The 18,981-nt window shown below is 41.0% G+C and overlaps 1 protein-coding gene across 1 annotated transcript in view; it reads right to left on the bottom strand.

The window, feature by feature from the left end:
• Positions 1 to 6,085: 6,085 nt before the first annotated feature.
• chchd3a (coiled-coil-helix-coiled-coil-helix domain containing 3a) overlaps positions 6,086 to 18,981 on the bottom strand; it is a 55,324-nt gene continuing 42,428 nt past the window's right edge. The window contains exons 4-5 of the mRNA XM_048609991.1: positions 6,367 to 6,502; positions 6,086 to 6,169 (exon numbers count right to left, since the gene is read on the bottom strand). Coding sequence (XP_048465948.1) covers positions 6,086 to 6,169; positions 6,367 to 6,502 — 220 coding nt within the window. The remainder of the gene's footprint in view (positions 6,170 to 6,366; positions 6,503 to 18,981) is intronic.

The raw sequence follows: 18,981 nt of genomic DNA, 5'->3' as shown, positions 1-18,981 counted from the left end.
CATAGTATAAATGAGTATTACATTGTCTTCGTAGGGCTTGAGAACACACTTGATGTTGCAATTGACTCAGTATACCGACTATCTTGCTGACTCCATGATGCATGCTTGCGCTAAGTAGTAGCTTTCTGCTGACCTAGCTAGCATGGAAGAGTGTCCCATTATCTGTTGCCGGGTAGCTGGGACAATGTTTGAAAAGACAGTAGTGAGAGGGAATGCATTGATAAGCATTTGTACATTCAGTACGATGGAGAACAGGTATGCTGGCCTTGGCTGTTTGCGACATCAAACAGTACTGAGGCCATCTTGCCCACATGTACAATCAATCACAGAGCTGCACACAATCATGTTTACTGGTCTGCTGATGAAGGCAGGTGCACACCGGGCAGCTTGAGCTGTCTGACATCCCTCTTCACATCTTTGAATACAGATACATGGATCCCTAGTGCAAGGATTGTTATTGTCATGGGAGAAATACAAACAAATGATGACTGCGGGCCCACAGGCTCATGGGAACTGAGGCAGCAGCAGTGGGGAACAAAAGACAAGTGTCCATAAATGATTCTTGAATGACTGTAGTTTCCAGCCTCACTATTCACCCACTTAACATGGGCAGCTTTTCAGGATAACATGAACCCAGCCTAAAGGTCAGACAGAAATGGAAGCCATGCTATAATTCCACACTAGTATGTTTGCATCTTAGATTATTTCAATGGGTAACTTTCTTCACTCCTCGCTAGGAATCAATTATCACGCACACAAGGGGTAGACACCCAGATATATCAGGTTCTCCCTCTTTTCCCAAACTAATAAGCAGCATGCAGTGTCAGTTCTGGCTTAAGGAATACTCCAGGTCAGAAGATTATCAAAGCCACAGTTAACATCCTGTTATTGCAATTGTAGTAAATTATCACTCCTCAAGATCCTTGACCTGTCTCTAGCCTTCAAAATGGCACAGTAAAGCAAGGCTCCCTGGAGGAAGCACAGTCCTTCTACTCCACAGTGACCTTCAGCCATGATTCCCACTTTAACCTCAACAAATTTCATATCAGATTGAAGCTAAAACAGCTCTGTATAAAGGATAATCAAAAGAACTCTGGGGTACTCTGAACCAGATAATTGGTTTCTTTCTTTTTCACCGGACCCAGATTCCCACACAAAAGGGCATTGATTTGAATCGTGATTTGAGCAGTTTAGCCACAGCCCAAGATTTAATGGACTTAATGGCCTTTAGGAGACCTTAGGGCACAACAGTGGCAGCACCATCTCTGAACCAGAAGCTCTGGGTTTGAGCCCCATGCAGGATCCGTTGGCTATAGAAGGTGCATTTGTAACATGGCCAAACAGGTTGATTATCAGGCTGTAAATCCATCCAATGTGCCTGATGGTAGTTGACAGGAATGGGAGAGCCTTCTGGTCAGCCATTCCACAGAAGGTAATGGCAAACCACTTCTGTGCTTTGCCTGTAAGGGTGGACCAATCCAGCAGAGGTCTGTGGCTCAACCCTCAGAAATGAGGATGGAAGAAAAGACAAACCATCAGAATAGACATTTTCTAGTTCATTTCCATGAAATCACAGGATCGAAAGAGTGTTTGGCACGCTGACTGACAAGTGGCTTTACAGATTAAACAAAAGCATTGAATTTGGCCTATGAAATACATACAAAATAACTCAAGTCACGTTGCATAGCCAATTCCTAATTACACTCAACAGAATCACAAAGCTAAGGACAGGTTTGCAGTTTGATCTTTCAAAGATAGATTTAATTGCATTATTGTTAGAATGTTTTAAAGGCCTCATACGAAACTAAACAGAGATATTCCATTTAATGTCACAGGTCAGAACAATTACAGAAAAGCTGAACATTTTCATGGTGGGACTATAAGCATGACAGGTTGTTAAGACATTCACAACCCTGCTGAACATATCCCCACTGATTAAATTAGGGTGCTTGCTGTTGCTGTTGCCGTGGTGACAACGGCCTTTTGTTTCTTCTTTCCCATATTGTCCCGATATTTTGCTGAGCTTCCTTGAGTGCTCCTGAAAGACGTTCTGTTGTTGAAATTGATGATGAGGGCTTTTTGATGTGATGGTGGATTGTTTTAACCTCCTTTGCTCAGCAGGCTCTAAAGTGAGGAAAAATAAGATATTAAAACAGCAAAAGAATAAGCTAAACGTTTTGATGTAGTTTTGAACCAATTGTTTGGTTTTTCAGGAATATATTAATATGCAGTCTATTCTTCTCTTCAAGCTTCCAGTAAGATAATAGATCTTATCAATATAATACATTCACTCATAAATCTATCAACTTAATGAGGACTAACATATACCATGCTCCTTCAAGAGGAGGAGCTGTGCTCTACAATGTGATGCAGGACCATAAAAGTGTAAGTGAAATATGGTGAAATTATATTTAAAATAAATTTGTGTGCTATAATCATGGAGATGTCTTCAAATATGAAAATGAAAATGCAATGATAAAAAGTTTATGGGCCAACTAACTATTTTTTAAAACCCCAGATTCTCTTGTGCTTGTTGCATGAATGCAGCAGAGCAGGGAGTCATGTGGCAAAAGAGAAAAATGACAGCTACCTCTAGGTTGGTATGAGCTGCTGCTAGATATAGAACATTATTAACCACAATATTATATCCCATTTTCCTGGACTTTAAAAGTCTGTAGGCTGTGACAGGCAAGGGAGATCACAATAGGTCTGCACAAGCTGCAGGTTTCCTGGGTAGAATGACTATTTCTCATTTCATGCTTTTTTCTGTCCTTATACTTCATTTCCGAAATTCTTTATAGGTAAACTTAAAACAAAATTATGACAAAATATAGACCAAACAAGAGTGTGCTATTTGTCATCATTCAGGAACCAACTTCCACCCTGATTCCAGCACTTTGTAATAACATTCAGGTAGAAAGTTACACCATACACAGCATGTGCAGCAATTAAAAGTGGGTGGAATGCTGTGCTAAATCATTTGCCTAAAATAACAGGAATATTAAACAAAATGTTATGGACTATTATGTTTAGTTTTGGAAGCTCCACTTACGAAAAGGTACGCTGATTTTTGCTAAATTCTGGAGATGAATCGTCAGTGTGATCTAGTGATGTCAGGATAATAACCCTTGGTATGTTTGAGTAATATTTACTTGAGATGAGGAGTAATCTGACTCGGATGTTTAAAATTAAGGTAATTGTAAAAGGCATACCAGGAATAACTCTCCTTTCTGGATAAGCATGAATTAATTGTAAGGGAATAATGCTGTTAAGAGAAACTTTAGGATATTCTTCTTATACTTGTCTGGGTGAGTGCAGCTCCAACAACACTTATCTAGCTGGACACCAGCTAGGGTGGAGGTGGAAACTTTAATGGTATCAAAATTCACTCCCTGCATCACAGGCTTACAGTAACTTTTATGCATTCTTGGGAATGTGGACATCCCGGCTCAGCCAGTGTTTATTGTCCAGTTCTAATTGCCCAGAGGGCAGTTAAGAAGCAACCGAATTGCTGTGAGTCTAGAGTCACATCTAGGCCAGAACAGGAAAGGATGGCAGTTTACTTCCCTAAAGCAGATGGGTTTTTCATGACTATCGACATCATTCGATTCTTAATTCCAGATTTTCTTTTTATTGAATTCAAATTCCACCATCAGCAAATGACTGAATAAACTGTGATTTTGGTGGTGTTGGTTAAGGGAAATTTTAAACGAAACACTGGGGGCTTTCCTACACTAACTTGATTGGTGAAGTGAGAAACAGTCACAAAACTGAGTCAGCAGATGAGTCCTCAGCCTACGATCTCATCTGAAAGTTAAGGTAACAAGGAAGAGAACAGAAAAAGAGGATTGACCTAAACAGAGAGACAGCTACCATGATGACAAAATGATACAGTGATCTGCTGTACCAAATGACTTAAAACCACATCTTTTCAAGTGTATGATTCATTGTTTCTTTCAGTATTAATTCAATTTATGGAGTTTCTCAAGTGTATTGTTGCATTTAGCCTGACGTATGGAGCCAGATATTCCACAGTTTATGTTGTTTTGAATAATATTTTTATTTTACTGCCAGGAATAATATACAGACTGGGACAAAGCCAAGTATAGCAACTGCCTGGATCTTGTGATCAACAGCAAATGAAAAGCATGGGCTATTCAACACAATTTCATGAACTTTCCCATGGCTTTTGCACTAGAACTTGCTGTTACAGTATTTGGGTTTCAGAATAGCAAGGTTTCTGTACAAGGGCTGCTGTCCCTCTTGCTCAAGGCATTGAATGGTGCAGCTCCTTAACCAGCTAGATTGAAAATCCTCCCTGAGACATAGACAGCGAGAGCGTGCAAACATCTCACTGTAATTTTTACTGCAAGATCTGGGCCAGTAATAAATTGAATTATGATTTGTTCTCTTTCCACTTTTGCTTTTCAAAAAAATATATTGCCCAAGAGAAAAGATACATCCCTGACAGATAAATGGCACAGATCCTTTACAGATAACGACTAATGAACTCTACATTTTTGACTTTCTCCTTTTATTTGAGTAATGCATGTAGTTATTTCCCAGCGAATGGCTTCTATAATCTTCAACTGCAATTACATGTTGACATATTCAGTTACTCAGGTTACAGGCAATTCATTATTGTACTTACTTATACTTTTCCAATGTCACCAAAGTCAATGCAATGAGTCACGTTGAAAGTTCTAAATTAATGTTGTTGAAAACTAGTTGAATACAGTAATTATCATTCCTCAGGGTAGGTGTCCTAGGCCCAACCATCTTCAGCTGCTTCATCAATGTACTTCTCCCATCATGAAATCACAAGTAGGGACGTTCAGTACCATTTGAGATTCCTGTGAAGCAGCTGGTGTCCAATGCGTGGCCAACATCCAGGCGTGGGCTGATAAGTGTTAAGTAATATTCATGTCACTTTGCCAGGCCATGACCATCTCAGAAAAGAGACACACCTTCAATGACATTACCATCACTGAATTCTCCACTTTCAATATTCTGGGATGGGGGTGGGGGGAAGAAGGGTTATCGTTGACCAGAAATTGAAATACATGGGCTATATAAATAGTGTCTACACAAGAGGTCAGAGGCTAGGACTTTGCAGCAAGTAGCTCCCTCCTGACTCCCAAAGTTTGCCCACCATCCACAATGCACAAGCCAGGAATGAAGGAATACCCTACAACTTGTCTGGATGGGTGCAACCTCATCAACACTCAAAAAACTTAACACCATCCAATACAAAGCTGCCCATTTGATTGGCACTCCATCTCCCAGCTTCAATGCTCATCACCAATGCACAGAGGCAGCAGTGTACACCATCTACAATAATGCCCATACTAACTCTCTAAGTCTTCCTAGATAGCACTTTCCATAACCAGCAACCTCTATAACCTGGAAACAAAAGGGCAGACAATGCATGGGAGTACCACCATTTGCAAGTTCACCTCTAAGCCATGCATCATCCTGACTTGGAACTATGACATTGTTCCATTATCATCACTGGGTCAAAATCTTGGAGCTTCCTTCATTACAACGCTGTGGGTGTATCAACACTCCAATGTTTGCTGCGGTTCAAGAAGGCAGCCCACCACCACCTTCTCAAGATCAATAAATGCTAGCCTAGTAAGTAAAACCCAGATTCCACAAATTAATTCAAATAAAATTGTACATCTTTGTCCGCAAGCGTACACAAAGAGCAATGTAACTGCTCAATGCACCTCGTATCACATTGAGATCTCTATTAAATATATTGGCATCAGTGCTGGGAGAGGAAGTTAGTGTACCAGGACAAAAAAGTCAGATATACTTCTGGGGTTAGAGGAAATAATGTAGGAGGCACAATGTATGGATCGCAAATTCCAGCACAGCCAAGTTGGACCAAATGGCCTGCTGATGTGCTGAAAATTATGTTTAAAAATATTTTATTAACTCATTCTGTCACAAAGACACCGATTCTTCCCCATTTGGAATCAGAATCCTCTGCTGCTCTGTTCACGAGTCTTTTCTTCAAAGACAGATTGAGCATCAGCAAAGAGATACCTTACCATGGAAAGTGGTACAGCCACACCAGATCTTATCCTGTGAATTTGCACAGCAGGTCATCAGGGAAAACTTGCATGCTGACCTTTTTTTGTGTTAATTCAGGCTTATACAAAGACTTAAAAAGAAAAAGAGTGTTTTGAAGGTGAAGTGATAAAGCTAAAAGCTCTCGAGTCTTAAAGATAAATGAATATTTAAAAAAAACGCAGAAAACTGAAGTTCAGTTCATTGAGGCTTAAATACCAGCACTCTCCTCTACTGGTTCAATTCCTTCATGCCTGTGTACAGTTTTGAGACTGACATTACAGCACTTACTTGTTTAGCATAGTTAATACAGTGAATGTACTGCTTAGCCAATGCAGAACAGCTGAGAGTCTGCTGTGGGTTCGTCTGATAGCAGCGCAGGACTTCGCCTTGGAGTTCAGCACAGATGGGTTGTGACTTGTACTTCCTGGGGAAAGAAATGAGTGAAGGAGAGGTTAAAGCAAACAAAAGAATTAACACAAGTGTTTGAATATCAGATCACACATTGGTTTCAAATGAGTTGACATCTGATATGCAAAGACATGACATTCACTCGATGTAGCCTCATACCAATAAAGTATACACTTACCGAACTTTGCATTTGGGCACTGAGTAAGTAACTCATGCCAGTTTAAAATTCAACACCTTGAAAATGTGCTCCTGTGATCACAGTTAGGCACGTTGCAGTGGTCAGTTCACGAGGATAAAATCTTTAAGCCAAACATGTGGCAATTCTCTTCCATCTAGGCTTCAGCAAGCAATTATCACCTGATTAAATTTTTACTGCAAATACCAGGTTTGATCACTAAGCTGTTCTAAATGAGATCTGAGTTGTGATAAAGTAGGGATGATACAATTGGTTTAAGGCAGGCCCAGCAAAGAAGCTATCAGGGAAATGAAAATCAATTATTACTCAAACTCTTGCCTCCAACAAGTAAGGTCCACACATGTATTTATTTATTTACCACAATGTGGTCTGATATCCTGCCGTGATTTATAGTGCAGTAATCGCTCATGGTTGATCATGTAATCTCAGTATCTCATTCCCTCTTTCTCTCCATACCCTTGATCCCTTTAACCACAAGGGCCATGTCCAGCCCTGTCGTGAATATATCTAATGAACTGGCCCCAACAGCTTCCTGTGGGACAGACATCCATTGTTGTAGCAACTACATGGTCTCACCAATACACCATGCCTGGGGCCATCCTTCTCTGCAGCATATGAGATACACAACATTGGCGGAGTCACATGAGTATCTGCCATGTACGTGGTGGGTGGTGTTTCCCTGTGTGATGGTAGTATCCATGTCGATGATCTAACATATCTTGCAGAGGTTACCATGGCAAGGTTGTGGTTGATGTTCTCCTGAAGGCTGGGTAGTTTGCTGCGAACAATGGTCTGTTTAAGGTTTGGTGGTTGTCTGAAGGCGAGAAGTGGAGGCGTAAGGATGATCTTGTTATGATCTCCTGACATTAATTAGTTTGTACAGTTTTGGATTACTTATGACTTTAGTTGAATCTCGGCACGCGACTCTTACAACGACCATGTTATTCCAGTCATTTGGTTTATTTCCAGCATCACTTTTTTTTTTAAAAGACAGGCCTTTTGGCTCAAACTGGTCCATACCGACCAAAAAGTCCATCCACACTAACCCCATTTCCCTGCACTTAGCCTATATCCTTTTAAACCTTTTGTATCCATGTATTTGTCTAAATGCCTTTTAAATGCTGTTAACGTACCCGCCTCTACCACTTCCGCTGGCAGCTCATTCAATATGCATACCACTGTCTGTGTAAAAAAGTTGCCCCTCAGGCTCTCATGTATTCTTTCCCCTCTTACCTTAAACTCATGCCCTCTAGTCCTCGATTCCCCAACCCTGGGAAAAAGACTAAGTGCATTCATCCTGTCCATGTCTCTCATGATCTTAAACACTTCTTTAAGATCTCCCTTCAGTCTCCTACGCTCTAAACTCTAAAGAAAAAAGTCTTAGCTTGTCCCTATTTTTATTTTTTTGTATTTATCTCTCTGCCTCATTTAATCAGATTATTACTCATCCCTTTGCTTGTTATTCAGCTGTTGACACTTTATTCACACCGTCTCATGCTTCCTATCACCTGCTGGGACTTATTGTTCTGCACTCCACTCATACTATTTGTATGGTCTTTTGATCTCTCTGCCCATAAATTCTGTGCCTGTGTGCTTCTTTTTCACTTCACCGGACAAAGTGTCAATGCTCCGAAAGCTTGAGATTTCAAATAAACCTGTTGGACTATAACCTGGTGTTCTGACATTATCCACCCCAGTACAACATCAGCACCTCTACATCCTGAATGGCTTATCCCTTATTCTTAGACTGTGACCCCTAGCTCTGGACTTCTCCAACATTGGAAACATTCTTCCCACATCTAGCCTGTCCAGTTCCATCAGGATTTTATAGGTTTCTAGGAGATCCCCCTCATTCTTCTAAATTCCAGCAAATTCAAGCCCAGTTGATCCAGTCTTTCCTCACATGTCAGTCCTACCATCCCGGGAATCAGTCTGGTGAACTTTTGCTGGACTCCCTCGATAGCAAAAATGTCCTTCCTCAGACTAGGAGACCAAAACTGCACACAATACTCAAGGTGTGGTCTCACCAAGGCCCTGTATAACTGCAGCAAGGCATCCCTACTCAGATGCTCAAATCCGCTTCCAACAAAGGCCAGCATGCCATTAGCTTTCCTCATCGCCTGCTGCACCTGCACGCCAACTTTCAGCAACTGTTCCATCATGACACCCTTTTTCCTAAACTGCCACCATTCAGATAATAATCCGTCTCCTGTTTTTGTGACCAAAGTAGATAACCTCACATTTATCCACATTATTTTGCAATTGTGAAGCATTTGCTCGCTCAGCCAAGTAACCCTGCAGCCTCTTAGCATCCTCCTCACAGTGCACAAGTATCCTTAACTTCAGTATAAACAACAGGCAAACATTTATCTCTCATTTATAGTGGTATCTGCAAATCAGAATTGGGCATTTCACCAAGCAATGCTAATTATAATTAGTCCAATGCCAGTTGCCTGCTGTGTCGCCCCACAGGAAAAAGAAAAGGTTGGAAAATTTAATCCAGGCAGAGAGAGTAGCTTTCTAACTCTTCATACATCTTTAGTTATTGCCATTAAGTTGTGAGTTCAGCACAAATGTGAATTTACAGCTCCAGTTTAAACAGGGTATTAGGCACAAAACGCCTGAATTCCCACTGTGATGCTTAATGATAAATAGTTCCATCTGTTTGTCCACATGTGGAAACAAGTTCAATCCAGCAATCAGAACAAATGCTCAGAAACACCAAAATTGGAGTCAGTTCAGTCCCAGGAGGATGTGAACTACACGCATGCACGAGTCACTTATAGTTATCAGCTGTTTTCCAATATTCAAAAGTAGCAAGGCAACAAGCAAACAGACTGTCAATTCTCACTCATTAATCAGCGGCTGCAAGAGTCAGCACTTCCAAAGCACTTTGAAAAACAATATTTCTATAGTTTCATCCTATAAAAGACCACCAGGAGACATGATCAATAGTATCCTTAAACACTGTTATATCATAATTCTTCATTTGGTGACTTCTGAAAAATTTAAACCTTGAGTTTTACTTAATTCTTTTTTCCAGCTGTTGAAAATGGATTTAAAACAAGAGTTGAGTGGGGAATAGAGTAAGCTAAGAAGACTTAATTTGATGTTAAGGAGATAGAATACACCACAACAAGCTGCAGCAGAATCCAGAGTACAGTTTTAAAGAGAAGTGGATACATTGTTGGAAAGAAAAAGACAAAAATTAATTTTGAACTGCTCTATAAGCCAGGAGTGGTGCCATGCATTTGCAGATGTTGCATGCTCTGAAACAGGCAGATGAGGGGATGCACAGAAAGGAAAGTGAAAACATGGCATGAAAAAAATTAATTGGAGAAATGTGAGCCCTTACTCAGGAGAAGGGTCAGGAACATGCCTAAACAAGATGAATGTTTAGATAATGACCATCAGAAAAACCATATGTTTGCTAGTGCAAAGTCTCAGCCACATTGGAAGGAAGCAAAAAAATATGAAGTGAGAAATATCTTGTTTGAGAGATTAGACCTATTGGCCCATTTTCCCAGATTCCTCGCTTCCCTGAGAGATCAAGGTTCTGTGTTTCAGTCTGAAAAATATTCAATGTCAAAGCAGCCTCATCTTCTGGGCTGGAGAGTTCTTATTCCTAACACTTTGAAGCAATTTCTCCTTATCTTGATCTTAATTGTCTACATTATCATTTACCCCGAGACCGGTGTCCCAAGCTCTAAACCCGTCTGCTATGGGCAACTACTGTTGGTGCTGGGCCCCAGCTATTTACAATCTACAGAAATTGTTGCAGAAACTCAGCAGGTCTGACAGTATCTGTAGAGAGAAACAGAGTTAATGTTTTGGGTCCAGCAATCCTTCTTCAGAACAGGTCACTGGACTCGAAATATTTATTCTGCTTTCTCTCCTCAGGTACTGTCAGCCCTGCTGAATGTCATCAGCAATTTCTGTTTTTGTTTCAGACTTTTCAACATCGCAGTTCTTGGTTTTATCTACAATCCACATTGGCAATTTGTATGAAGAGACAGAATTTGTTTACATTGGCAATTTGTATGAAGAGACAGAATTTGTTGACAAAGCACTTTCTGATTTTTAATGGTTAAACAGGCTGGTTCTCCTTAGGATATAGACGCAATTTACTTTGCGTGTCATCGCAGAATAAGCCCCTCATCGCAAGGACTAATCAAATGAGGTTTGCCTGCACAGCCTCCAGTGCAAGTCTCTCCTTAAATATGGAGAGTGAAACTGCATAGACAGTATTATTTCACGTATAGTCTCACTAAACCTACAGAATTGTAGCAAGAATATTTTTGTATTCCAATCTATTTGCAATAAAGGCCAGCTTACTGCTTCCAGTCCAAATTGATTTGCTGTACTAGCATGCTAACTTTGCGCTATACCAGTACACCCAAGTCCCTCTGATCAAAATTTCAAGGTTTCACACCCTTTTAAAAGAATTGTTTCTTACCATGAAAGTGAATGTTGTCACACTTAGCCACGTTATACTATATATGACACTTTGTTGCCAACTTACAACCTATTTTCCTCTACAGACTTTTTGTGTCTTGCATTTCCATTTAGCTTTGTATAGTCGGTGGACTCCCTGTTATCTTCATCAGAGCATTAGTGTAGACTGATGCTTGTGGCACTCCACTGGCTACAACATATAAATCTGAAAATGGCACATTTATACGTGCTGTATGCTTCCCGTCCATTAACCAATTCTTTATACATGCTAATATTTACTCCAAACCAGTGAGCCCATAAGCAGGGGGTTGGGATCCAGACAGAATGTTCAGCAGGTGGAGATGAATGGCCAAAATTAGGAGAGACAGCAAGTGAGTCAAGAAGGCAGAGAATTTATAGGGCAGTTAAGGCACAGGGGGCTTTGGCAAGGTTGGATGGAATTTATTTTAATGCAACGAGTCTGACAAACAAAGCAGATGAGCTGAGGGCGCACGTTAAAACATGGGGGGAAAGGCGTTTGATGTCTTCAAATCTAAAAGATTGGAGAAGGACAGATTGGGGCCCATAAGTAACAAGCACGGTAAGCTGCTCACCGAAGCAAAGGATATGGCAAAGGTACTAAATTAATATGTTGCTTCTGTCTTTACCAAATTAGAAGGTGATACATATTTGGAAGTGATGAACTTAGAGGGCTAAGCAGATAGGGCCAGGGAATGGACTGGCTGGGTAGCTCTTTCGGGAGCTGGGAGAGACACAATGAGCCAAATAGCCTCCTTCTGTACTTTAAAATTCTATGATTTGATGTCATTGCTGTCACGGAGACATGATTGAGAGAGGGACAAACTGGCAGCTCAACATTCAAGGATATAAGGTTTTCAGGTGGGACAGGGGAGAAAGTAAGGGGGAGTGCAGTCACAATAATTGCCAGTGAATCAATTACAACAGTAAGGAGTGATGACATTTCAGATGGCTCCTCAAATGACGCCATATGAGAAGAACTTGAGAACCAAAAAGGAGCAATCACTTTGCTGGGAGTCAAGTTTAAGCCTCCTAATCATCCAAGAGAAATAAAGCAGCAAACGTAGATAAATTTCAGAGAAGTGTGAAAATAATAGGGCAGTGATAGGAAGGAATTTCAACTTCCTCAACATTAATTGGGCTAGTCATATCATGAAAGGTTTAGAGGGAGCAGAATTCTTAAAATGTGTCCAGGACAGCTTTTCAAGCCAGAATTGGGAAGGCACTGCAAGTCAGGAGTCAGTTCTGGATTTAATTTTAGATAACAAAACTCAGGCATGCGAGTGAAGTAGTACAGAGGGAGCATTTTGCAGACATTGATCACAACTCCATTAGGTTCAAGACTGTTTTGAGAAGGAACAAAGATGGTCCTGAAATCAAAGTTATAAACTTGGGAAAGGCCCAATTTTAATAAGATCAGGGTATAATTTGGCTACAGTGGATTGGGAGCAGATACTTTTGGGTAAATGTGTGTCAGAGCAGTGGGACACATTCAAAAACGAATTGGGGGGAGTAACAGGCCAACGTGTTCCAACAAAGATACTGGGTGGAACCAACAAATTCAGCAAACCTTGGATATCAAGGGATGTGCAAAACAGGATAAAGTGAAGAAAGGATACTTCTGGCGGATACTGAGGGCTCAAAACAGCGAATGCCCAGAGGGGTACAGAACATACAAGAGAAAATATAAACGGAAATTAGAGATCAAAAAGGGGGCATGAAAGAATAATGGCAGGTAAAATAAACAAAAATACTAAGTTATTTTACAAGGACAGCAGGGAAAAACAAGGGAAACATTAGACCCTGTTGAGGATCACAGTGGTAATTTATGCACGGACTGAGAGAATGTAGGTATGATTCTAAATTAATACCTTGCATCAGTGTTGACTAGTGAGAGGGATGATTTGGATATAGAAATCAACGAGCATTGTGATTGATACATATTTTTAAATCAAACGGGTTTAGAGATATTATTACACACCTCTGGGGCAGTTGGGACTGAAGCCAGGCCTCCTGGCCAAGGAATAGGGACATTACCACAGTATGGGATAACATGCTTGTGATGATAATAGGCACATGTAAATAGTGAAGGATGGTTTTGTTCCATTGACCTCTAGATTATATGCCCAGCACACTGCTGCTGCCCCATACTGGAAGAAATTAGCATAGACAGAGAAGAGGTTCAGAGTGATCTGGCAGGCTTAAAAGTAGGTAAAATCTTCAGGGCTGGATGAAATTTTACTGAGGCTGTTGTGTGAAGAAAGAACAGAAATAGCAGGGATGCTTGCAATAGTTTTCAATTCCTCTCTGGCCACTGAAGTGCTAGAGGACTGAAGGACAGCCACTGTGGTACTATTACTCAAGAAAGGAGTAAGGGATAAACCAGGAAACTACAGGTTAGCCAATCTAACCTCAAACTATTGGAAGCAATTCTGAGGAACAGAATTAATCTTAATTTGGAGGCAGGGATTAATCAACAACAGTTAACATTGTTTTGTTAAGAGGAGATCATGTCTTAGCAATTTGACTGAATTTTTTGAAGAGGTGACCAAGTAGGAGAATAGATAAGAGTAATGAATTTGATATAGCCGACTTAGATTTCAGCAAGGCTTTTGATAAAGTTCCATATGGGAGACTGATAGTGAAGTAAACAGCACATTGGATCCAAAGAAATTTGGCAAATTTGATGCAGATTTGGCCAAGTGGCAGGAAGCAGAGGGTTTAGTCAAGGGGTGCTTTTGTGACTGGCAGTCCATATCCAGTGGAGTTTTGCACGGCTTAGTGTTGAGCCCTTGGTGTTTGTGATATATATAACTGATTTACACTTGAATGTAGGTGGGTTGTCAATACATTTGTGGATGATATGAAAATTGGTGGTGTGGTAAATAGTGAAGAGGATATAGATGGGCTGGTCAGTGACAAACAGAATTCAATCCAGAGAAGTGTGAGGTGATGCACTTGAGCAGGACAAACAAGGCAAGGAAATGCATGATGAATGACAGGGCCCTGGGATGAAATGAGGTTCAGAGGGACCTTAGTCTGCATGCCCACCTGCCCATTTACGAAATGGGACAGGCAGATAAAGTGGTTAAGACATATGGGACACTTGTTGTTTTAGTCAAGGCACACAGTTTTAGGGCAGGAGGACTATGCTGGAACTGTATAAAAAGTTGAGTACTGTATGCAGTTCTGGGATCCACATTATAGGACTGATGCTGCTTGGCCTGCTGTGTTCATCCAGCCCTGCACCTTGTTGTCTCACATTATAGGACTGTCGTGTTTGAACTATAGAGGGTGCAGACGAGAATTACCAGGGTAATGCCTGGGTTGGAGAACTTCAGTTGTGAAAACAGATTGGACAGACTGGGGTTGTTTTCTTTGGAGCAGAGGAGACATGATTGAGAAGCATGAAATTATCAAGTGCAGCAGCTGGGTAGACAGGAAAGAACTATTTCCCTTAATGGAGGGATCAATGACAAGGGGACATAGATTTGCGGTTAGATGCAGGAGGCTTAGAGGGGATGTGAGGATATTTCTCCCCCCACTCAGAAGGTGATGAGAATCTGGAACTTCCTGCCTGTGAGGCTGGCAGAGGTGGAAACCCTCACAACGTTTACATGCTATTCAGATGTACATTTGTGATGCCAAGGCATACAAGGCTATTGACCAAGTGCTGAAAATGGAACAACAATAATTAGGTTGCTGTTTCTGACCAGTGCAAACGTGATTCGCCGATGGGTCTTTTTCTGTGCTCTACAGACTGCTGTGACTCTATGAAGAGGCTGTTGCTGTTGATGGTGAAGACAATATTAACAGTACTTAGGGTTAATTGAATTTCAAATTCCAAATTCCACGTAAGTGAAAAGGCATACCCTTCCCCACCTTCCTGTTATCTTTTCCATTGTCCCATGTCAATTGCATCTAAAAGGTACAGCAAAGAATCTGTTTCAATTCCCTTCCTTACTCTACAATGTCCCTCATTCTTCCACTAACCCCAATTCTTGTGTGGAATTAGTGACTCTACATGCACTCCTTCGAATGGCAGAGTCAGGCAGTGAAATGGTTAAAGAAATACTTCTTCCACCCTCATACTACCACTCAATCCACTGTGTTATCTAACGAGGCTCCAATGCACTGCATCACCATCATGTTCAGCTTAATAATTGGCTTCTTCTTCTGAAATTCAATCTTGGATTCTCCCATCCCCAACACTGCCCCAAGCTGATAAAATTAATTGCATTTATTTGGTTTCTGTAATTCCGAATTCCTTGCTAGTGTAACTGAACTGATATTCTTGTGCGCGCTGTTGGTCAATTTACATTTTTTATAAGAAAAAAAGGGACTTGACGTCAAAATGCATGTGTTTGGAATTCAAAACAATTACAATAAAATGCCAAGCCAGAGCATCAAAGGAAAATCCCTGAGGCTTAAATATTAGGCTGGATTGGGTGATATCCAATAAATGCTATAGCCTGTAAATGAAGAGATTGGAGTGAAATCCCTCTTGAAAACAAAAACAGAAAGAATTCCACTTTTTTTTTTCATAATTTGCAAAAATTATGTTGCGTCACTTTCCAACGAGTAATTTCTACCAAACAATGTGGGTGCCTATAGCTAGGCCAGCATTTGTTGCTCATCCCTTTTTGCCCTCGAGAAGATGGTAGTGAGTCGACTTCTTGACCTGCTGCAGTATGCTTGCTGCAGGTAGACCCATAATGCCATTAGGTAGGGTGTTCCAGGATTTTGTCTCAACGACACTGAAGGAATAGCGATATATTTATAAGACTGGATGGTAAATGACTTGGAGGGATTTGGCAGTTGGTGGTGTTCCTGAACATCTACTTTCCTTATCCTTTTAGATGGAAGTGATCATGGATTTGGAAGGCACTGTCCAAGAAACCTTGGTGCATTTCTGAAATGCATCTTGTACAAAGTTCACACTGTTCTACTGGTGATGGAAGCAGTGCATGTTTATGGATGTGGTGCCAATCAATGAGGCTGCAGTATCCTGGACAGTATCAAGTTTTTCAGTTTTTTCAGATGCATCTATAAGACAAGTATGGAGAATGCCACCACACTCCTGATTTGTGCCTTGCAAATAGTGGTGGATAGGCTCTGGGGAGTCAGGAGGCATGTTACTTGCTCAGGATTGCTAGCTTCTGACCTGCTCTTGTAGCCACTGTATTTATGTGGCAGGTCCAGTTGAGTTTCTGGCCATTGTAACCCCCAGGAAGTTGATAGTGGGAAATTCAGTGATGGTTACGTCATGGAATGTCAAGGGATGGTGGTTAGATTGTTTCTTATTGGAGGTAGTCATTTCCTGGCATTTGTGTAGAGTGACTGTTATTTGCCACTTGTCAGAACAAGTCTGGAAATTATCCAGGTCTTGCTGCATTTAGGCATCGACTGCATTAGTATCTGAAGAGTCTTCAACAGTGCTGAACATTAAGCTATCATTGGCAAACATCCTCACTTTTGACCTAATGATGGAGGGTAGGTTGTTGATAAAGCAGCTGAAGATAAGTGGGCCAAGGATACTATCTCAAGGAACCTCTGCAGAGATGTCCTGGAGCTGAGATGCCTGACCTCTAGCAACCATGACTATGTTCCTTAGGTACAACTCCAACCAGCTGAGAGTTTATCCCTGATTCCTCGTGACTCCAGTTTTGCTGGACCCCTTGATGACACACCCTTGGCCAAATGCACCATTGATGTCAACCGCAGTCACTCTCAGCTCACCTCTGGAATTCAGCCATTTTGACCATGTTTGGATCAAGGCTGTATGAAGTCAGGAGCTGACTTCTGGGTTCCACCAGGGCCACTCAGAATCTTGACTAACCACAAGAATTTTGATCGCACTTTCATTAATTTGGGTGAATGGAAGATATTCTCCCCCAAACTAATTAAGATGTATCCAAGTCAGACTGGTGTGCAAAGGTGATGGCACTCCCATTTGACAATTAGATCTCATCCTTCTTTGTGTTAGCTGTAGGAGAACTACTGAAATAATCTCATTGAGCTATCACATCTCATCCTGTACATCTTGCAGCCACACTATTCTGGTGGAGGAGGGGTTGGACATGCAAGAAACTGCTTTATCTGCATTATGTTGAGCTCCAGTGCTAGTGTGGCTGCAGCCATCCAGGCAAGGAACGAGGCCTCCTCACACTCCTGACTCATGGCCTTGTCAATGGTGGGGAGGTTTTGAGAGGTGCAGGCCAACCATTCATCCCTGAATATTTGATGCCTGCCACTGCTATTGTAGCTAGTGTTCATATAGTTAATACAGTTAAATGATAACTAGAATCATTGTGGTGGTGCCATAGAACGTCAGCGGGTATTAGAGGACTTTCTGCAGCTTGATATTGACATTATCTGCCCTTTATATGGAGCAAAAGATACTTCAGACATTCAAACTTGAATGTTGTTCAGGTACTGTTGTAGGCTGGAATGAACTGTTTCATTAACTGAAGCTATGAATGGTGTTTGAGCATAATGAAATTATAAGTGAACTGACCTGATGATGGAGGAAATAATGATGAAACAGTTGAAAATGTTGGGCCAATAACACATTCCTCATGAACTCTGCAGTTACATTCTTAGGATTCAAAAACAACAGATTTCCACAATTTCTACTTGATGTGAGGATAGGACTCCAGTCAGTGAATATTTTCTCTTGGAACAACATTTTCCTCAGTTTTCCAGTGCTGCTCAGAGCCATACTGTTGACTACCAGCCTGATATCAAGACCAGCTCCTGACCCCATTCCACTGGCCCTGCTTCATGTCTGGATCAAGGCTGTGATGAGAAGTGGAGTATTAGCCTGTGTCTGAACTGTGTATTGGGATGAAAACTGCTGCACGTTATCACTTGATGGTACAATTAATGCTTCCTACCATTCCTCAGACAGACTAGACTTATTCTGTTCTTTGCATAGGATGTACTTGTGTAAAGTTGTATAAAAGTAGGTAAATGTCAGTATTAAAGGACTGAACTGTCCAATTATTAATATCTTATTTAAGCCCAACAAAAGCTGCCAACACATGGGCTTCTGGCTTGCAAAAGAAGCTACAAAGTATGATTGAATATCTTTTGCTATTTGCTATCTTCACTTGTTTTAAAGCATTTTCCCCACCCATTCCACTTCCTTCAGTTGTTGCTGTTGTTTCACCTTGGTAACCTTCCACTCAGGAGTCCAGTAAGTGGACTTCAATAGTCTATTTAACTGCTGTGGTCTTTGGACGCCCACATAAAAACACTTACAATAGACTTTGCTGAGATGTTGATCAGCAGTGAAGAAACTTGGCTAGGTTTCTATTGTCCTAATGGTACCACTGGAAGAAATCAATGACCAAGCACTGATTGGGGACTGCTGATGGAATCTTGAAGAAGAAGTCAGGCTCATCTAGCTCTTGGATAACCTGCTGAGGCTCTGGTGGTTGGGTGAAGTGGGCAGGTTGGGGGGAAGAGTTGAAAATCCTCATTTAATTTCATTCATTAATTTAGGTGAAAGGATGTGATGCACTGTGCAGGAAAAGAAAGATGAATGGATTTTGGGCAAATTAGGAAATGGTGGCCGGGTGGCAACAAGTTTGGTTCAAAGATGGCAGGAGCAAGAGAAGTTTGAAATACTGACTTTTGTTTAACAGGCAGCAGAGATACGATTCAGTCCTCGATTTGACTGTATTTTCCTACTTTATTATATAATGTTTTGTAGAAGTTTGATTTCCTTCACAGAAGGGACATTCTGCTAACTAGCTAATTGTCAGCTTCAGTTAATCTCTTTCAAACTACATTAAAAATGTTCAATCACAGCGACACCAGGA

The sequence above is a fragment of the Rhincodon typus genome, chromosome 22, assembly GCF_021869965.1.
Source record: "Rhincodon typus isolate 14 chromosome 22, sRhiTyp1.1, whole genome shotgun sequence".
NCBI classification, from domain to species: domain Eukaryota; kingdom Metazoa; phylum Chordata; class Chondrichthyes; order Orectolobiformes; family Rhincodontidae; genus Rhincodon; species Rhincodon typus.
This window is presented reverse-complemented; position numbering and strand designations above follow the sequence as displayed.